Source organism: Phragmites australis, chromosome 2 (assembly GCF_958298935.1).
Source record: "Phragmites australis chromosome 2, lpPhrAust1.1, whole genome shotgun sequence".
Lineage (NCBI taxonomy): Eukaryota > Viridiplantae > Streptophyta > Magnoliopsida > Poales > Poaceae > Phragmites > Phragmites australis.
In genome coordinates, this window is record NC_084922.1 from 43203954 (window position 1) to 43226499 (window position 22546).

The following is a 22546-nucleotide window of genomic DNA, read 5'->3' on the forward strand; positions in this document are numbered from 1 at the left end:
TCCAAACGGTTCATTCTATCCTTAATTTTAGTTGGATGTTATTTTGTCGATATTTCTTTATTTAATTGGTGTAAAAGTATGTGAAATTTTTTTTATGTGTGAGAATACAAAATCTAATTTGTCGAACAATAGTAGTTATGAAGCATAAATATCATATAGCCCGACACAGAGTTTACATACGCTGATAAATATTATATGGAACATGGAGTTTTTCGTCACTGCGCGAATAGATCTTAACCATAAAGAGATGACAACAAACGTTAACATGTACGGTATGTCTAAAGACTAATATAATAACGTGTCGCTGCTAAACTTAACATGCCTTATGGAATAAAAATAGACCAGAGTATAATAGATGCTCTCTACTCAGTGCATCTAGGATATTTGCCCTTTCCCAGGACATCAGGGCCCTCAGCCTTAGCGCAACAGGTCCTCTCCCGCTTCCTTTCCTTCTCTGCTTCACGTGCTTCACCTGCAACGCTCTCCTCCGCTGCCTTCCTCATGTGCTCCTCCTCTTAACGCTTCAGCCGTAGTTCCTCCTGCTGTTGCTCGTACTCTCGACTTTCGTAAATTTTTCTGCTCCACCGTATCTCTATGTCAACCCATCGCTTCTGTTGCTCATTTTGCTCCATGTTCAGCCGTTCTATAAAGTCATAGATAGGTGGAGGAGACTAGACAAATGAAACAAGAGAGGAGATTAGTAAGACAATGCATGAAACCGTATGTAAAGTGGCACATGAATGATCTATGTCGCTATATCGTTGGGTACTCATACAGTCCATGTCGATGCGGGTCGTACTAGTAGTTAGCACACATGAAGAAGCGTTTGTCATAGGTGTAGAAGATGTCCTGGGACTCCCAAAGCCTACAAGGGTCGTCACAGAAACACATCGGTAGTTCGACCCCCTATGGGATGAAAATCCCCTAATGTTTCTTGGTGGGTTTCGTGGAAGTGAGAAAGATATTGCAATTGAGAGAGCTGAGAAAAGAGTGATCTATCCATAGTTAATGGTGGGGTTATTTATGGTGACTAAGGGCTGATGCGTGGACTGAGTGCATGGGCATGGCTGGGGCTAGAGCATCAAATGAAAGCTGAAAAGTTTGTGGCATTGATGCTTGGCAGAGATTCTCTGTGAAAATTATTGTTTGGTGTGGTCATTTCATTCTGCAAAAGTTATGTAATGAGTTATTGTTACATCTACATGGAAGACAGGGAATCCTATAAAAACATTGAGCTTAGAAAAAATATATTGGTAAAATGAAAAATTCCGACCAACAATGCAGAAACACATTAAAAATTTCAAATACCGAACACAACTATTACGCATAAATTATCGCATAGTCCTTACATCATGAACATAATTAATACACAACTAATACAACTTAGTTCTCACATATGAACATCAAATTGTAACTTTTCGACGTGTATGTCGTATGGTAGTGTTATTATGTTATGTAATCATACTCAAATGAATTATCACCGGCTCTTATTGTACATATATTTTTACCCCACATATTCGTATCTCCCTCCGATGATCTGCTTTCATCAACTACGTGACGAAGGGTATATATGACGTGTCTAGTCTTACATATTCGTATATGTCTACTTTTTATGTATTACATGTTAAAACGTTACTACTTAAAATGTCATTACTGTAATTCTTAATCCCATATGACATCACGCTACTAGCTTCTCAGATTGAAGTCGCCGCTTGCTACCACCTTTTCAGGGAGATGCAACCCCTCACTGTCAGTGTTCAGATTGATGTAACCTCTCGCTACCACCTTTTCAGAGCGATGTGACCGTATGCTGCTGACTATTCAAAGTCTAGTGACCACTCGCTATAGGAAGACATCCAATGCACGCACTATATCCTAATTACATACCTATATCTAATCCGTACACTATCGTTCCCTGCTTATAAAATACAAGGCTGAGGCAACGAGAAGGTCATGACATCATAGTTTTCCAAAAAACCCACTAGCATCTGATACTTAATACCACACCATGGCTGCCTCCTCAAGTAGATATTTCTCGTGGACATCCAAATTCTCAATGATAACCCTACAGACTATGAGGGAGACCAAACAAAAGGTGACGATGTGTTCAAGGAGGAGACCTGAACAAAGTGTTATTGAAATGGTAGACCATGACCTGTTGTCCCTGTTTCACCACGGAGGAATGGTGACGAATGGTAAGCTCAGTGACCTTCATGGACCTAAAGATGCACTTATTAGAATATCAGGGTGTGCGAAATTGCCGACAGAGCAAAATATTTTAGCAAGCGAGCACACACCATATTTATGCACCCTCAGCAGTACGAGGAGCACATTAAGGTACGTTCATTGTTATTACATCTCTTAGTTATTTTCTTTGGTTGCACTTCTAAGACATGTTTATATTTTTATATGCCCTTTTTTATACTAGGTATTCCCTCATGATGAAGAGTTGCTAAACCATCCCATCGAGAACTTTTTAGGGCTGCATCTGCTTTTCGATGACGACTGCCTGTCCGGACATAACTGGAGATGCGGAGGCGGTCATTCGAGACCTTCATGCCATTGTGATAGAGGCGGTGGTTCGAGCCACCGTGAAAGAGGTGGTCGTTCGACAACCACCACAAGAGGACATATTTCTACCACTTCCGCCACAACCGAATGGGTTGGTTTCGACGATGGTTACTTCATGCTTACTCCTCAGAGAACTCCACATCGTACTCCACGCCGTTGTGAATTCTCTGACGACGAGGCAAATGACTAGGATCCTAACTTTGATTATTTTTTGTATACATCGGCACCACATAGACCAAAATCCCCATAATACGATTACAATTGGATGAACCAGGAGATAAGGCATATAAAACTTCAAGGGCCATTTCATCCATAATGTTTATGCTAATAATGTTTACCTTAGCATTTTGTTATATTTTCTTGTACCATGTTGTTCGTAATTGAATAAATTGTACCCCGTCATGTAATATTTTATTGTAGTTGCAAGTGTTATAGTAGTAGGGTTTTTTGATGTGAAGGTTTTTTATTTTCGAAAGTTGCAAGTAAATGATTTGAAAGGGGATATGACTGCACGATGTTATGCTTTGGGATGGATCGAGAACACAGTTAATAAAAACATAGCTGATAATAAAGATCCGACATAAACATCCAACATGATATAACAACCATATAATATAAATACTAGCACGGAGTACACGTAAAACAGTAACACATATACTAGTACATAACACCATGAAAGTAACAATGACATAAAATCCTACAGGTTACGTCCCCTCTTAGGGACGAGGTCCCTGGTCGCATCTGTCCTAGGGACCCTGTGCCTTCTCGCTCGCACCTGGTGAGCTGAATATGTCAGGCGGTCCGATGGAACGAGCGACCGCTCAGGTCGGCCAACGGGTGGTGGAGTGGCATACTCGTCCTGGGAGGGTGAAAGTGCCTAGAGGGGGGGGGGGGTGAATAGGCTTTTCTAAAAATTAAAAACTAAAACAGCGGATTAAATCTGCAGGATATTCCGGTGAAGGTCGGATATTCCGGTCTGGTCCGGAGTCTCCGGTCTATACAGGAATTCTAGAACAACTACGAATTAAAGCTAATAGCTAGAATCTAAGGTTGAAGCTAGGTCTACTAGATATCACAGAGCCAGAATAACACTTAACACTAGCAAGATGAACACTAGAGCAATTTGTATGATGAATCACAAATTTCACACAATAAAACAAATTGCACGAATACGAACACAAGAGATTATCCCGGAGTTCGGCCACCTCACAAAGAAGTGCCTACGTCTCCGTTGAGGAGCTCACAAAGAGCCAAGTCTTTTCCAACCCTATCCTCTTCTAGCGACCACCAAGATCAAGCTAGAAATTATTACTCAATTCGAAGATGTCTACAAACTTTCCGTGGCACTCCACAAGTTTGGGTGCTCTACGGGCGACGCCTTGCCGTCTAGAAGCACAAAGCTTCAAGAGAAATGATCGCAGCGAATGCTCGATGAAGAACTCAATGCTCAAGTGGCTTAAACCCTCTCCAAACACAAACTCTCTAAATTTTTGCAAACTTTGCACTAGAGGTGGTTGGAGGGTCTTTGAATGCTCTTAAAATGCTCAAGAGGTCTAAAGTTCACCAGCAACAGCAAGCACTAAATGCTATGGGGTGTGGGAGCATTTATAGCCCGCTCTCAAAAACTAGCCGTTACTGTTTTGTCAGAACTGACCGGAGTATCCAGTGAACACCGGAGTATCCGGCCCTAAATCCAAAAACGGCGTTAGAACGGTCACAGAACGTGTCAGAACTAGCTGTTACAGTTCTGTTAGATTACCGGAGTCTCCGGTGAACACCGGAGTCTTCGGTCCTGACAGGGCTTCCAAAAACATTAAGTCCGGAGACTAGCCAGACCCTACGGCCTCTCCAGGTACCGAAGTATCCGGTGCACACCGGAGACTCCGGTCCTTTTTATCAAAAAGATTAAAAGCTAATTGAGACTCTCTGCCGGAGTCTTTCTCGGAGACTCCGGTTAAAACTAAATCTCTTACCGGAGTATCCGGTGAACACCGGAGACTCCGGTCCTTTTTAATTAAAATAAACACCTAACTGAGACTCTGTGGCGGAGTCTCCCTCAGAGACTCCGGTCTGTTAACCCATAAATTACCGGAGTATCCGGTGAACACCGGAGACTTCGGTCTTTTTCCAATAAAAAATAAACCGTAACCGAGACTCTCTGCCGGAGTCTATCTCGGAGACTCCAGACTAAATACTGAGTATCAGAGTATCCGGTGAACAACGGAGTATCCGGACTCGGTGAATTTTTGCAGAAAAAACTCGGTGTCCGTGGGTGATTGTGTCTCTCAACTAGTTCGTTCTAAGGGATATCTTGAGCATTGAGACACTAACCAAGCAATCAAATGCAACCCTCTTAATAGAGCGGCCATCCTAGACTCAATTTCAAAAATAAAAGAATTTAAATCCTATTGAGTACTCTTCGTTGATTCTCCATTTGTTTCGACGGACGTCAAACGCCACTTATCTTTTCAACTAATGCTTAAATCTGTTCATAACTTAGATTAGCATGTTACTTCCTTAATCGTTTTGTCATCAATAAGCCAAAACCCACTTAGGGGCCTAGATGCACTTTCAGAGGGTTGAGTCCCTGGGAGTGGTGCTCTCGGTAGCTGCGATGTACCGAGCTCGTTGATCCGTCCAAAGATGAAGTCGTACCCAGAGAACTGATTAATGTCTCTATGAAGCAGCTCCATGGAACAACAAAGAAAACATGTTAGCACCGGTAAACTGTGACATACGTAACAATATGGCATGCATGAAGCGAGTGTCATACCTGCGCGCGAGAGCTCGAAGAACCAGGGTCCACAGAGGAAGGGTGCATTGCATCACTTTTGGCGTGCAAGTGGTCACCGGCACTGATGGAGGGTGGCCTAGACGTTGTGACACCGTAGTCGAGGCAATGTGCCACTGTAGTGGGGGTGACCAGCCCTAGTGAAAACTGCCTCACCGTCGTAGGGGTCGAAGAGGAAGTCGGTGTCGACGACGTCCTCGACGGCTTGACGGTGAAGGTTAGAACTACCGGTTGGTGCGGTGCCACGGTGAAGGTGTTGGATGGTCATGCCAGGATCTGAGCCAACACTCGTGGTCCCATCGTAGCATCCAAGGATGAACTGCAGCTCATTGATCTGAAGGCCTTGGTCGCATTCCGGATAATACGACCAAACGCCGCTCTCATCTCGGCCCTGGGGACCTCACTACCATTATCGAGCCGCAGTTTCAACTCATGTGCCTCGTCATCAATCTAGCGCAGTATGTCCCTCTGCAAAGAAATACTTCATTTTGGTTCACAATTTTATAACTAACAATTGAAGTAAATGAGGAATCACGTAGGGTTATGTGTACCTCAAGCAAACGAGCATAGTCACTGTGTGTAGGGTACATGTCACGTACGTTCGCCATGTGCCGTGAAAACTTGGCCGGTGTGTACATCACCTGGATCCTTGTCCGACGCGCGAACCACGAGAGGTACTCTGCATACACCTCCTCCGATTGTGGCCGCTCCTCGTTCACGATGTGCTCGACAGCTTGGTCCATTTCTTCAACCCACCTCTGCACACGCGACGCAAACGCACTCATGGAATGTGCCCCCCCCCTCCGCATCAACCTACAGAAACATAAGTCTATGAATACAAGATTTATACGTGGGTCGTATGAAAATATAATTACAACGTTATGCACCTGTTTAAGTTGGTAGGAACCTGTTTAAGTTGGTAGGAACCGACCTAGTAAACGATAGCGGGCATGCCTGGAACTCACCAAACTATTGCATCACGCGATGCAGTGAGTACTCCTCGATGCAGATATCGAAGATGAGGGCATAAGTCGTGAGCCAGTACTCACAGTCATGTACGTAGAGCACCAAAAGTCCAAGCGGAACACATCGAAGTGCCTCAGCCTTCGTGTACGACCACCAGCGCACACAGTCCACTGTTAGCTCATTGAATTGGCAAATGAAGTCTGGGTACGCGCGGTGTGTCTGCACGCTACCAACTTGGTTGTGTAACCAAACTAAGTTAGAGAATAAAATGAAGTAATCAACATAAACTTTCATAAATAGCATAGCACTTACCCTATGTCTGCACCACAAGGACCCTATGGTCGGGTCATCGATGCCATCCGCAGCATACTAGTACGCGCTAAGGTCGACAAAAGGCCTGCTGATGGTGATGTGATTGTACGACCACATATGAAGCAGCAGAGGACACCAGGTGAATATCGTGTTGTCATCGGTCTTCATGCACCCATCGCACAGGCCATGCTACGTTGCAGCCAGCACAGCTAAAGCCTAGTTGTACTGCGGGACCTCCGTCGGGTCAATATCCGCAACCTCTCTACCGTAGGGGATCATGCTCCTCGAGACCATATTATCGTGGATCTCGGTGAACATGACCCACCGGAACAACTATAGGAGGTACGCCACCAGGTGTCGACAAACGTCCTCATCACCTGCTAGTGGATGGATGGTGTCCGCCTATCAAACAAGGAAGAAGTACAAATATACGCATCTATTAATAGTGTAAAGGAGATGCAAAACCATTAAAAGACATATGTACCGCAAACTGAACGAGAAAAGGCCTTCGTCGTACCGTGCTTCTCAGTCGCTGAAAAAGGCCTGAACGGGGCTACGCCGTCCCTTCGTTCAACAATAGAGAAGCGGCCCAGTATCTCGTCCCACCAGCCCACGCCCACATCCCTAGCCCCAACAGTGCCACACACGTAAGGCAGACCCCTTAGGAGCGAGACGTCCTCAAGCGTGGGCGCCTCAGGATGCCACCTATCGACAAGGGCGCGAGGAGGGCCCTGTTGTAGTTGAACCGCATGGCCGCCTTTGAGGTCCCCGCCAACATGTCCACCTCCACAAGCCGACACAACGGAAGTAGGCCAGTAGCACGCAATCTGCAAACATACTATAGTTAGCGACCAATATCGTGTCTAAATCTGTATGAAACGTAAATTCAAAATTAACAAACCTCGAGATCCAGCGCTTGTCAATCCTCTTGAGCTCATCTGGCACACGAGGTCAAAATACCAAGAGGTCCTCAGCCTGCACCGCGATGCAGTACGAATGGTGCCTGACATCGAACTGGGGGTCGAGCGGCTCCAGCTGCGCCATACCTGCATGTTCACAAGTTATTTACATTTTTATATGCAAAACAAAGAGTAAGAAGTGCCGACTAGTATAGACCTGGTCTAAATTGGTCTAGACTGGTCTTTATTTGTGGGAACTAAACAAGTACGTCCAATATATAACATGATATAATAGATTGTTCAAATCATACAAAATATATGAACAAATCATAACATAACACGTTACTTGTGACCGTCTCAGTACTAACATAGTAAAATATAATGATGTGCATATGAATATCCATCACACCACAAATTACAACATTAATCGATATCAATGAGCCGATGAAGCCGACGATCGACGACTATGCGGATGTCTCCCATCTGCAGCAGACCCGGAAGGACCTGTTTCCGCGAAGTTCACATTTAGGACACCGATGGTGCATTTCTTGTAAGTGTGTCATGTTCCGTTTCACTTGCTACACCATTTCACGTGACGTCCAATTTCTACTTCATCCATATCATTATGGAGCCTCGTAGTCCCGCGCCGCCCTTTCTTCTGCTTCATCTTGTCGGTATCAGGTATGAACATAGCATCAGGCCTAGGTTCCTTCGTGAAAGAACCATAAATCCTGAAACCATAGACCTCATAATTTCATATATCGAACAGAGCTTCCTTCTTAAAATAGTCAAAGACGTACCTCCGAGTCATCATCCCCGTCATAGCACACGCGGCAATCACATGGGAGCATAACTTATGCAGTAGCATCGGCTTGTAGTAGGTGCAAATGCACTTATCATCGATGGTGGTGCACTCGTGGATAACTCTCTCACGCTTGCCTTCTCTTCTTCCTTTGTCACTACATAGAATTTTGTATCTGTGCTATGCAGTTCCTATGATCTTCACCCGGTGCATCTTTGCTTTCTCCGCCTTGTCTTCCATGTACTTAGTCATTTTCGTCCTATAAATCATACTCATTATTCAACACCATATACGCTACTGCATAGCGGCCCCTGAAATACTTGTATGTTCTTTGAAGTATGAACTCTATAATCCCTACCTGCGGTAACCCCCTCACATCTTTCATCACTCAGTTGTAAACATCTGCTAAATTTATAGCCATAATATCGTACCTAACCTCATTTGTGTCATAGAGAAGAGCCCACTTATACTTAGACTCATTCTCAATCCACTTGCTAAATGACCTGGTAGATGATCCGCTTCTCCACATGATGCTAGCTTCATCGTCATTTGGCAGGAACTTAAGAGGTACTGGTATGTCCTTCGGTCCCGTCACGGGCCTCCTTGCACGCTCCTATGTTTGCTACTTTGTCAGCTCATCCAGTGTCTGTCAAAGAGCATCGAACTTCCGCTGCTGGTTCTGGCCACACAACCTCTTGAACATGTTCGTGAGGTTCTTGTTCTTGAATTGGCGAAAGAAGTTTGCACCCAAATTTCTCATGCATCACCTACTCTGCAGATCTGGCCACACAGGTTCAATCAAGCCATCGTTCGTTCTATTTTGTAACTCCACATTGCCTTGAGCATCCCTGCATACCGGTCATGTATAATACACAAGTTCGATCGAGCACCAACAATTATCATCCTCACACGGTACAAGAATCGATACCAACTGCTTATGTTCTCACTCTCCACAAATGCAAAGGCCAATGATAGAACTTGATTTTTCCATCAACCCCAATAATAGTCAGGATCTATCCAGTGAACTTGCCAGTAAGGAAAGTGACGTCGATGCACAGGATAAGCCAATAATGCTTGAAAGCTTCGATGCATGCCCTTATTGTGAAGAAACATCGTTTCAGGACGTACTTGCTAGGTTTGGACAACAATGTATACTTATCAATATCGTAATACGTCCCCAGGTTCATTCGAGTAATGGTCTGCAGCAAGTGTGGCAGATTATCATATGTCGTTTCGTAGGTCCGAACCTCATCTCAATTGTCCTCCTCTTTTCCCTTCATACCTTTTTGTAGCTGATAGTGTACTTGTACTCCTCCTCAATTTGCCTGATTATGGATCCTGATTTGTAGTTCAAGTTGTTCATAATATGAGGGTACACTACATTGGCGACAAAGGCTAAGGTGATGTTCCTGTGGCTGGGTTCAAGTTTGTCCATCATGCAAGTGTGGTCGACAATAATCGACACCTCCTAATAGTTAGCCCACTTCCCATTGAAGTTTTACACCTGCCACGGGCAGCCCTCATTCACGCACTTCACATCATATTCCTTATTGGTTGACTTGACAACATAAAACTGGCATCAAATCGAGGTCGCCCATTGACTCACAACAACCTTCATGGCCTGACTAGTAAGATACCTAGCACTTTGAGTCACCTCAATATGTGTATACTCCCAGCCCATTTGATTCTTCCCATTCACTACAAGGTTGTTAAAGTTTGGATTGGTTCTATCCGCAGAAACTGGAGCATCGTCCTCATCATTCGAGATGTCATACTCAGGAGTTTCATCAGTCTGAAGATCATCCTGCTCTATTTGTTCAATTAGAGAAGGGATTCGTTCCCCCTCGTTTGCCTCACCGGTCGGTTCAATCGGATAATCCGATGAATATGCACCAGTTGGTTTAGTCGGATAATCCGATGAATATGCACCATCAGGATCGACATCTTCATCATACTCTTCCTCATCACCCTCCTCCTCCGCGTACCCTCTACTCTGTATCTCCCCAACTGTCCTTATTCTTCCATTGTACAAGGAACATAGGAGACCAAACTCTGTGCACGACATCCTGCAGTCACCTCTTTCATACTTCATCTTCCCAGAGTGAGAACACCTCCCAGTACATCCTTCTCTGAAACGGTTGCCCATAATACTAATAGTCATCTCTTAAACCTCGGGGTCTATTTTGAAACCTCACATCAACTAGGCATATAAGTGTCTGACACTTTTATGCATTGGTCTGGATATACCCTTATCCATTAACTTAAATACGCACAGTACTACCCCTTCCAAACCATATAAGATTTCAATGTCCCATAAAAATCCTAAATTGTCACATATCCGACATACCTGACAACCATAAAAAAAACTATGACATTCTTGCGACAAAACAGAAAAAATCATGTTAAACTACATCTATAATGTAAAATTCATTACAAACGTAGCCCAACATGTAATCTATACTGCAATAACATATTCTTGATTCACTACATCAAACACATCTAAACCCTATATCTAATACCTAACATATATCTAAATATTATATTATGACTACACTATATCTAAATCTTACATCTAATACCTAACATATGTCTAAATACTACATCTAATACCTAACATATATCTAAATATTATATTTAATTGCTAAAATATACGTATAAACATGATCTAATTGTTGAACTATATCTAACCCTAATTCTAAAATTAGACCTATATTTTAACATACATCTAGTGGCTATCCTACCATGTTTGCAAAATAAAAACTAGATCTAACATCTAACTTATGTCAAAATCTAGCACTAGTTGCTATCTACCAGGTTTGTTAAAAAAATTATCTCTTTTTTCCAGCAGTGCTTCGCTGCACAAATCTCCCTCTCATTCCCTTTCCTCTCCTCCCTCTCATCTAGTCTTCTCTCGGTTGAATGAGAATAAAATAAGATGCCGACGTTGGTAGGACCGGTCGCACCGGCCCAAATACTCAAAAGATCTCACCCGTTGAATGTGCGAGAACTTTGGGTGAGCTCACGTGGCATCGCAGCCACGAAGGTCTCGCCCATTATTAAATTCGCTGGCAGCCAGAGCCCATGAAGTCTCGAGACCTTATTTTTGCCCATTAAATGGATAACGATAGGGTAGATCTTAGTTATTTTTCAAACGGACACGTAAACTTAAAATATTTAAAAACACACATATATAAAAGAAGCATATTTATTACTCTGGGAGTATGTACTCTCGTATACGTATATCATGTGATAAATGGTATGTATATGGAGCATGTGAATATATAAGATATCCAAGTGGTATGTATATTGTTTATGTGGTTTGTATATATTTTTTATATTATATTTTATATATAAATATAAAGGTATTATCAAAATCTATTAAAATTGATGGACTTCTTTTTTAATTTTTCATGTAATTTATATTAAAATATCTTAGAATGAGTATATAAGTATACTCATAATGATAAAGAAGTATATCTAATTTATTTATGTGGTATATTATAATAGGAAGGAGGTACAATACAGCTAGTCTTCTATATATATCTGCCGGATGCTACGCCCAGGCCCAGTCCAAGCTGAAACTAATCGACTGGAAATTCTCCGGCTTGCTCCGTGTTGCCCACTTGCAGAACATTGGGGACTCCGCCGACGACTGGTTGAGGACCGGGGTCGGAGACCAACAAGATTCGGCCGCGGAGTGCCGGAGACTTGGAGACTTCGAGGTGCGCGCGCATGTCGCCCAATCCTCCCGTTGGTTTTGCTTGCCCAAACTCTCAGTACGCTTCGGCTTGTTTCTCTGCCCCTTCGCTGTAGTAGTTTCCAGTTCAGTTTGTTGAGATCATTCGAGGAACCAGTGATCTTGGAGACGCGTGCTCTCTTCCCTGGCAGTCAATCTTGTGGTGCCGCCTTGGTGCCCTCGTGCACGCACGGCGACGGCGGCTGAGCGCCCTTTTCAACTCCCGCCGATTTCGTTCACATTGCTTCGTGAGCACACTGCGCAGCACGCGGCGCTCCAGCATTGACTGGTTCGCCGGATTACTTTTATCTCGAACAAAAACAGTCACTGGCAAGTTGCTTCGGAGTGATGTCATGTACTCAGGTGTCTGAAGCTGCCCAACCGCTTTGTTCGTGCACAGAAGGACTTTCCACGGGGAGATGACAAGGCTGCACCGACCAACAAACCAAAGTCACCTGCTTCCGTCCTAAGGAAAGACTCTGTTCCGTTTACTGGAGTCAAATTTCCTGACGCCCGGTGTCATTCGGTAAGATTTGAAGCTCGGTTAGCTGCCAACCAACCCCTTTGCCCTAGCTCAGGTTCTCCCCACAGCTCCAGTTCATCGCAAGAAGCTTGTAGTGTCCTTCGAGTCTGCTGCGCTGTGGGTTCTGATCAATCAAGCAGTTGTCCAACGAGTTCTTTGGGGGATGCTTCTTGCTCTGGTAGTTTGGTTCAGTTTTCTCCATCTGAGAGGTATGTTCATCTGTGACATGGCTATGCTTTCAGAGCTGTAGTGTATGTGTTTGTGAGACTATTGGATTTGGTATGGTTTCTTTTGTGCCTATGCTTTTGAGGCAATTCATAGATAATATTGAGTTCCCTTATTTTTGCATAACTGAAGTTGAAATGGATTTGCTTGTATACCGAATAGGCAAATAAGCCCCCCCACCCCCCCACCGCCTGGAAAATTTCCACATTTGCATCACATTTAGCTGAGTTAAATGAAATAATACCGGAATCATTAGTTGGCATGTTGATTCTTACATACGCACACGAAACCGGACTGAAATGAACAAGTATGACTAATTTACAGCAATTATTACGTTTAGTGGTTCACTGGATTTGAATAAAAGGTTTAATCCCATCTTACAGAGTCGTAGTATCATAAACATATTCTGGTTATGCAAGTATATGTGATGTGTGTGATGATGCCTCTCCATGTCACATGCAGTTATTCAACCTACTGAAGTCACAAATCCAGGATTCCAACTCTGTTCTTTCACATGTTCAACAAAGTGATGTAATTCCTTTGACAGCCGCCTTTGAATTGATGGTCCTTCCATAACTACATGGCGCGGAATATCACTGAAGATGTTCCATCTTCAGATCTAAATTCAACAATTCTGACTGAATATCATATCACGGTCCCTACTCAACATGATGGACTAGTGCAAGGGTCAGTCCCTCATGAAATACGGCTTCTTGATTTCCTGGAGGCCACGCCTTCGGTGCAATGGCTAAAGAAGATTGATCTTTGTTCCCCATTGACAAATTTTCAGCTGCCATCCACTGGCATCCACCGCTATCTCCATGTTCACTTCATCAGAAGAATCAACTGGAGTTCAGTCTTCACCATATGCAAGAAATGGCTCAAGCATCCTCTGAACATTGCTCTCCTCATATGGCTGCTCTGTGTCACTGCCTCTGGTGCCATGTTGATCTTGCTTATGTTAGGATTGCTGAACAATGCATTTCCTTCCAAGTTCTTAAGAAATCACTGGGTAGAGATTGACAACCAAATCCTTAACGCCCTCTTCACCCTCATGAGCATATACCAGCACCCAAATCTCATCCACCACACTGTTCTCCTCTGCCGTTGGCAGCCAGAGGGTGCAGCCGAGCTTAGGAAAGTTTACTGCAAGAATGGGGCGTGCCATCCTAATGAGAGAATACACATGTCTTTTGTGGTGGCTCTCCTCCACATCACTTGCATCTGCCAGTATGTTGATTGTAGCCTCTACTGGGGCTATCCCAGCATATCACGCTCTGAGTTTGCTGACAACTTCTTCTTCATCCTAGGCATCGCTGCACCGGTCTTTGCCGGAGTGTACACAGTGTACAGCCCTCTTGGCAGAGACTCCGATGCTTTGTCTGATGAAGAAATAAAAAGACCAGACATGGTTCAAGTCGAGTTGGCAGAAACAAGAATTGTGGTAAGCAATCCTGCGTGGGCAGGGGGGCTGTTTGACTGCAGCGAGGACCCCACAGCATGCTACCTCTCTTTCCTGTGCACGTTCTGTGTGTTTGGCTGGAACATGGAGAGACTAGGGTTCGGCAACATGTATGTGCACACCGTCATGTTCCTGCTGTTGTGCGTCACACCATTTTGGGTGTTCAACATCACAGCGCTCAACATCCATGACTACGTTCTTGGTGATGTCCTCGGTGCTGCGGGCATCGTGCTGTGCTTCTTTGGCCTGCTGTACGGGGGTTTCTGGAGGATCCAGATGAGGAAGACATATGGGCTGCCCAGAAGAAGGTGGTTCTGTGGATCAGCATCATTGACAGACTACGTGCAATGGCTGTTCTGCTGGTCGTGCACTCTTGCGCAGGAGGTGCGCACGGGGAACTTATATGATGCAAAGAATGGCAACTTCTATGAGAAACTGATGTACAGTGGTGATGTGGAGAGTGGGTCAGGATCATCTGTTACGGCGGAATTACCGGTTTCTATGGGAGTAGAAGAGCAGAATGGTACTGGTGTCGAACTCTTGGTGGATGGTGAAATGATCCCGCCCACCCAACCTTTAATAGAGTTTGAGGAGAGGGAAGGCACTGATGCAGAAGTTGTCTAAATTATGGACCGAGATCTTCTGACTTCAGTAGTCAAGTGACATCAAGTGGATCTGAGGTGAACAGTTTACATATGGTGCTACAGTAGTTGATAAACAATAAATCCGTGCTACTGCATTGGTGAACAGTATCCATGCTACAGCAATCGGTTGCAAAATACTGTTCATCTAGACTCAGTTTACTGTTTACCTCCGACTTCACACGTCTGAAGTTGGAGGATCTCGATCCATAAATAATAGCATCCAGACCAAAAGCTAACCCACATCTAAAGGATGATTTGATCTTATGGTATGCAGAAGAAGTTTCGCAGATTCGAAACATGCATCGAGTTTGTATTGTAACTTTGGAAACTTGTAACTTTGGAAACGTGTAAACTTTATTCATTTATACCGAAATTATAAAGTACAGTTTTTCTTTATGTACACTTTTACTCTGACTATCTTATATGTTTTAGCGATTATTTCGTCTTGGTTTCTGAGTTTTATGAAGCTCTCTGGTTCATTATGTTCGTACTCGGGTTACCTCTGATTAAGCTATGCTGATGGTCGTCATATCGATATCTTTTCAAGTCTTCAAGGTTGTAGTCACACGCAATAAAAATTAAGCAAACTAAGTGTTAGAAATAAAATATAAAAGAACAGGATATCAGTCTAACATAAGTTTTTTGGACTGCTTATGTATCCTGAGTCATCATCGATCACGTATGGTCTTAGAATTGTATGTGTATGAAGAGGTAAGCTAGGAGTGTGGCACGACGCGTAACTTCTGTCGGAATCAGCATTATAGCTACGATCAGGAGCTCTGACGTTGTGCTTGACTCACTAACTCATTCTTTGAAACTTCATATGTATCCTCATCGGTCGTCCAAAGGCAACCGATGACGTGCCACACAAGTAAAGTCACAAAAGCAAGGGTGATTATTTATGGGCCACACATGCTCCAGCTACAAAGGCACCTATTCTGGTGACACTAAGCCACGAACGCGGGGGTGGCATAGTGGGACACAAAGGCCCTACATTTTCTACAATAAGATAGCATGAGGAGCAAATGGTCACGGCAAGGGTAATCACATATGCTTGATAGGGCAGACAACAACGAGCCACAATAGCATAGTAGGGCACCAAAGGACAACATTACAGCTGGCAAGAGGGCCTCCATGGTAACAGCACAACCAACAACAGTCTCTACAGAAATAGCATGACCAATAGTAGGGTTCACACAGCAACAGAGCTAACGCTGAATGAGACGTGACAATGGGTGATAGTCAGGAGAGGCAACACCATCGTCAGACCATTCACCATGAGACCGGCAACAGAGAGAGTAGCATAGTGCCATCTTTGACATCAAAGTAACATGAAAAACACATCTAAATTGAAAAGCTACCCACAACGGCACGCACAAACAGAGAGGCAGCAGCACGACGACGTGCATGGCAAGAGACTGGACTATCCTGACTCACGGCTAGAGCCTGGACTTCACTAGCGCATGACTAGAATATAAGATTTCTACGGCGCACAGCTAGAACCCAGAGCTTCTTACAACACACGACCTAAGCTCAAGCGTTCAAAGCCAGTCACAGAGACAAACAGTACCTCGGCACGATGGCCGTCATCACACAGAGGAAGGGAGAGAGCAAGCTATATGGCCGGAGCACCGGCTACTACGGTATGACCAGGCTAAGCTGAACGACGTGATGGTATTACCTGTAATGCCCACGGGACACTAATGAATAATCTGTCAACGGAATTAGCTGGAACGATAAACCCAAGAAGAATTTGGGGAAGGAAGCATCAGCACGGGACTGGGAGCAGATGAATTCAGGAGGGAAGAGTTATGTTTGTTTTGTACATCCCTTGTTACAGCGGCCTGCTCTCCTTTTACAGCCGTGTACACGCCCGAGTTGGGCAACGACATACACACACCTACGGCCCAAGGCTGAAGCCCAATACTGGATTCTCCTCTTCCCGCTTCATTTTCCCGTCTCTGCGTTCTGATGTGCCGAGCTTGCCGCGCCTCTGGTTATGGGAACAATCTACGATTTACCACTGAATAAGTGTCTGTTCTATGATATACTATCTATTGTAAAAATAACATGTGGGACCTGAATCCACATGTCATTGACACACTGATGGCATATCGTAGAACAGGCAACTTATTCATTGGTAAATAGTAGAATCTCCTCTGGTTATGACAGTACCACCGCCTGAAGAAACAACTTGTTCCCAAGCTGGTGCAGACGGAAAACACTCCTTCAAGGGATAATAATCTTCCCAGGTAGCCATGGCCGCCGGCAAACCAGTCCACTGCACTTGAAATTGAGTGATTGCAGAATTCCCCTTTTTTACAAGCCTGCGATTGAAGATGACCTCCGGCTGAATATCAAGTGTGCTCATGTCAGTAACCTCTGGAATCTCAGTGAAAACTGGAGTATAATCTGGAACAGAAGGCTTCAACTGAGAAACATGAAAAACCGGATGGATCGAAGCATGAGATGGCAGCTCCAACCGATAAGCAGCTTGTCCAATGCGTTCAATAGGATGACCCTTCTGAGATAAAACTGCTCCAACCCCAGTGTCACAAGCATCAGTTTCTATCTCGAATTGGTCACTGTAGGGTCTGGAGTTAACCAGTACAACACCAGGGATAAGGGAAATAGCATGATCATAAGCTCTTGAAGGTGGCAGAGCATTGGGGTCTTGAAAAATATCAGCATACCGAAGTATGAGATGTTGAACAGCAGCAGGAATGCCATTATCAGAGGAAAAGTCTTGAGTTTTCAGAGTCAATTACAGCCAAAGCCCAAATATCATTTCCTTTTTCCCACTTAGCCAACTGCTCTACTGAAACTTCCTGGAGGACATAGTGTCATGAGGGAGCACCCCTTGCAGCCGAATGAGTTTGCCCTGGTATTGAAATTCCACCCATTTTTCCAACCAATCACAATTCATGGGTCTGAATGTTTCCATTCAATCCATACCTAAGATCATGTCATATGCACCAAGAGGCAAAACTAAAGCATCAACAGAGAAAGTGTGACCTTGTAACCACCAACTAAATTTTTTCACCATTTTAGAGCACCATATAACTTGGCCATTGGCCACTTTGACCTCCATGGGTGTGCTATCCTGCACTCGACAGTTAATCCTCGGCAACATGCTTTCGCTAATAAATGTGTGTGAGCTGCCAGTGTCAAAAGGTTGCAATAATACTTGATTCTGAACACGAGATCTTAACTTGATCACTGTAGAATTTTCAGAGCCAGTAAGAGCATTAAGGGAAACATAAATGTCATCTTGAATCAAGCTATTCTCATGAGATTCCAATAAATCCAATATCTCATCTGAGAGAAGCACACCCCCGTCACCGCCATCTTCTACAGCAATGAAGTTCAAATGAGACGGTGCTGGTTGCTTGCACTTATGGGCTGGAGAATATTTCTCACCACATTTAAAGAATAGCCCATGAATTCTTCTGTATTCTTTAAGTTGTCTAGCCTTCCACAAGTTACCGGATGGTAGAGTGGGCTTGTTGTCAGATTTGGAATAAATACCGGGAACAGGTTTGGGAACAATAGACTTCACTGCATTTCTCTTAGTTCTTTCAAGCAAATGTTCTTGTACTGTAGCTAAGGTAGCGGCCTTTACTAAAGACGCGTTTGGTAGGGATCCAGATTCACGTAGAAACGTTTCAGATCCAGATTCTCTCTGGAAACGTTTCTCTGGTGAATCAGAATCACTTGCTGAAACCGTTTGGCTAGCTATCTGGATTCAGATTCTGGAAAGAGAAGGAAGTGTTGGAATTGACCAATGTACCCCTGATATTTGTGATGAATTTTCAGTATATTTTTACATGGCAAATGAGGTACAAAATACATGCATCCATAATTATCGCATAACAGAATAATTGGCCCACTATTTGAGCATTGAAAATATGAGAGGTACCAAAATACATGCTTCTAAAACAACATTACAAAATGATAAATTGATCTATGACCTAGATTCCATAATTGCTTTCGCAAGATCATCACGAAATCTGTCCATATTAATGTCATTTGCATCGGACGTAGACGCATTGGATGAATTTTGAGAGGGTTGATGCCTTACATATCTTCGAGGTATTGTGGGCATGTAATCCGGATTCCGATCACATCTTCGAAAATGTTTATCAAGTGCATGATTTTCACGAATGAAATTATGGAGACACATGGTAGATGCCACAATCATATTTTGTTTGCTCATTGGATATGTAGGCATCTTTAAAAGTATCCTCCACTTCATCTTCCATACGCCAAAAGTGCGCTCAACGACATTACGAAGACTTGAGTGCAAATAGTTGAATACCTCTTGCTCACCAGAAGGAGCGACACCCCTTCTCCAGGCAGGAACATGGTGCCTCTGTCCTTTATATGGTGATAAGTATCCCAGTCTGTTTGGGTAACCAGCATCGACAACATAATATTTTCCTGAATAAACATGAAAGAAATCAATAAATGTGAAAGTAGCAAAAAAAAAGGGAAGGAAGATAGCAATAAATTTTACCTAGCGGAGGATGTGGAAAGGCTTGTGTATCATGTTCTATAGCATGATATAGCACACTTGTGTCATGCATAGAACCTGGCTGTCCAATAGATGCATAGGTGAAACGCATGTCAAAATCAACCACTGCCATAACATTTTGGGTTGAAGTCCCTGATCTGCCAATGTATCTTACATAATCTCGAGGAGGTGGTGTCGCTAAGATGTGTGTTCCATCAATGGCTCCAATGCAATCCTTAAAATTTGGTCACATCCTTTGGTCACCACTAATCCTACTGTGCACATCGGAGAAGTTACGGTCCTGAGGTCTTATGTAATCTTTAGCCATCCGAACTAGGCAATGCAACACATCATCAAACTTCCTACTGATTGTCTCCCCTGAATGCTTGAATGTATTCTGACTCCACATAAAGTAACAAACATGTCTCAAAACCTTACACATGACCATATTTGACAAAGTGCTTCATAGTGAGCCAGACAAACCGGTCTTCTGGAGTGTCCAAAGTCATAAACATCTCCCTCTCAGCTCTCTTAGTGAATAATTCAGAAGCAATGAAGTGTTGATTTGTACCAGGAATAGCACCACACTCCTTCACAATGGCCATTACTTCCTTGATGGAACACCCTAAGTTGTCCTCCCTTCTTGCCATTGACTCAACAGAAGCTGTGGATCTCTCATTTAAGGACACAATTTTACTAATTTGGTCTTCTATCCACTTGCCTCCACTTGTCTTCGCTTTTTTTCCCTTGTCTTTGTCATCACCACTAGGTCTCTTGCCTTTGCCCTTGCCACTTGGTGTTATTTCTTCTGGCTCACTGTCATCATCTGACTCAGCCTCCTCATCACCACCATTCGAGCCACCATTAGGACTTTGAGGAATTACACCTGATGAAGCACAAAAGTGGTCATCACCTGTATTACGAAGGTCTTCAAACATAACCTTCAACTCATCTTCATTTTGAAGTACCTTGTCTTTAAACTTGCCACATCCTGGAATTTCTTGAAAACATGTATGTATATGTTATAAATTTATTATTGCTCGAGGCATGAAAGAACAAATAAATTACAGCTTGCAAACTTACTTTTCTCATCTTCTTCCACCAATCATCGCTCATGCGAACTGTCCCCTTCTTTTCATCCCAACCTATACTTGTTTGTTTCAACAAACCCTTCCAAGCAGTATATTCCACCATTCCTAGAACATCTATGCATCCCCAAACCCACATATGTGAGCTCGATCAAACAATCAACAGATGTGAGCTTCGGCAGGCCGCTTCACCCCCCAATGTCATCTCACCATCACCGCTCTGTTGTCGAGCTTTTCTAATCAAGTACATGCACGGTAAACTTCACGGAATGCAAGAATCAGTTAGATGTTTATTGGATCATGGCTTTATAAACGTCAGCAACAGTATGTGTATGCATCCATCTTTTGGCATCGTCATATATCAAATCAAGTGTCTAAGATGCTAGCTTGTTAACACAAAATGAGATCAAGTGTTGTAGTATTCAGAACTCATGTAAGCTATACCTCTCCTCGTAGCTCCTGGCCTCCTGCCCTCTGCTCGTAGCTCCTGCCTCCTGCCCGACGTGCGGATCCGGGGAGCTAGAGTAGCACCACAACGCTCAGTGCGAAGAGCCTGTGCCGGAGGGAAGGCGCCCAGATCTGGGGACGGCTCGACGGGCGGCAGGCTGCTCTGGGACGGCTCGAAGGGCGGCGCGAGCTCCAGGACAGCTCGAGCGACGACGAAGGGCAGCGCGCTGCTCCAGGACAGCTCGAGCGGCGACGGGCGGGAGGCCGAAAGGGAGGCGCGCAGCTCCGGGACGGCTCGAGGGATTGTGCGAGGGCCGGCGCGCAGCTCCAGGACGCCGCGAGGGCCAGCGCTTAGCTCCAGCATGGATCGAGCAGCGACAGAGTGCTTGGGCAGCGGACGAGTTCAAGGCACCAGAGAGAGGGGATGAAAAAGGGAGCTGAGCTGAGCTGTTGCGGTGGGTTGGGAAGGACGCTATGTGCTCGGGCAGTGGCAATGGGTGCAAATACTGATAAACTCCACAGGGACGTATAAAAGCTAGTGGGGACAATCACTGAGAAACGGCTCTTTGGGCGTTTCACGCGCGTAGGCTATTTCTTGAGAATCGTTTCGTCCGTTCCTATCAGAATCGTTCTACGTTTTCACCGTTTGGTAACGATCCTGGTAGAAATGCACAGAATCGGAAATGTTCCGACCATCCAAACGGGCCCTAAAGTATCTGGAAGCTGAATTTCAACTGCAGCTTTAAGCTCTTCTTTAAGACCAATGACAAATTGAGAAACCAAGAATGTATCACTGGTAACTTTGTCATATAGACGAATGTGATACATTAACTGCTCAAATTTCTGCCTATACTCCTCTGCTGTACCAGTTTGCTTGAGAGTTAGCAATTCCATCACTAAATCCCTATGAGTAGTGATTTCAAATTCAGACAGCACCGCTTGTTTAAATTGTTCCCAATTCTGAGCTCCATAAACATCTTTATAAGATTATACCAATGAGCAGCAATACCAACCAAATGCATAGTTGCAGCAGTAACTTTAAATGCATCGGGCATTTGATACAATGTAAAGAATGCGTGACATTTATCCAACCAAATCCTGATGGCTACCCCATCAAATTTTGGAAAATCCATCTTAGGAACCCAATTACGCCTCGGCCCAGAATCATCACTTCCTATGTGAGCACCAATTGTTCCAGTAACAGCTTGACCAGTATCCACACCACCACTAGTACCACCAGGATAAGGAATGCGAGGAGCTGGAAATGATACCTGAGGTGGCTGCTGTGGAGGAGCTTGGGTAAGTGGCAGCAACGGTCTAGTCCCCATCAACCCGTCACCAGCCCACGAACTGGAATCTGTAGGGAGGGCGGAGCAGAAGTCTTCAACGCACGAGCGACATCAGCCTGCTCCTGCTGAACCTGCCCCAAGGAAGTCAGAGACAGATCCACTTTCATCTGTAGCTGCTCGAACTGTTGCGACTGGTCGGCGAACTTGTGGTCCAGATCTGTAAGCTGGCCCTTCACTGGATTGATGGCGTCCAACTGCTCAGACAGGGACTAGAACTT

The 22546-nt window shown here is 44.2% G+C and overlaps 2 protein-coding genes across 5 annotated transcripts; one reads left to right on the forward strand and one right to left on the reverse strand.

The window, feature by feature from the left end:
* Positions 1 to 11924: 11924 nt before the first annotated feature.
* On the forward strand, positions 11925 to 15333 carry LOC133909045 (uncharacterized). Of its 4 annotated transcripts, none has more exons than XM_062351320.1 (3): positions 11925 to 12063; positions 12158 to 12809; positions 13288 to 15333. In XM_062351320.1, the coding sequence occupies exon 3, from the start codon at positions 13406 to 13408 to the stop codon at positions 14909 to 14911; it is 1506 nt and encodes a 501-aa protein (XP_062207304.1). In that variant the 5' UTR covers positions 11925 to 12063; positions 12158 to 12809; positions 13288 to 13405; the 3' UTR covers positions 14912 to 15333. The 4 variants fall into 4 exon arrangements, with proteins under 4 accessions (XP_062207304.1, XP_062207305.1, XP_062207303.1 ...); XM_062351321.1 differs by having other exon boundaries at positions 12170 to 12809; XM_062351319.1 differs by having other exon boundaries at positions 12478 to 12809.
* Positions 15334 to 19457: 4124 nt separating this feature from the next.
* Positions 19458 to 21343, reverse strand: LOC133907558 (zinc finger CCCH domain-containing protein 43-like). Its single transcript, XM_062349623.1, has 2 exons — positions 20977 to 21343; positions 19458 to 20444 (listed from the first exon to the last, which is right to left on the reverse strand). Exons 1-2 carry the CDS (start codon positions 21341 to 21343, stop codon positions 19879 to 19881), a joined length of 933 nt encoding a protein of 310 aa, XP_062205607.1. The 3' UTR covers positions 19458 to 19878.
* Between the last annotated feature and the right edge of the window lie 1203 nt (positions 21344 to 22546).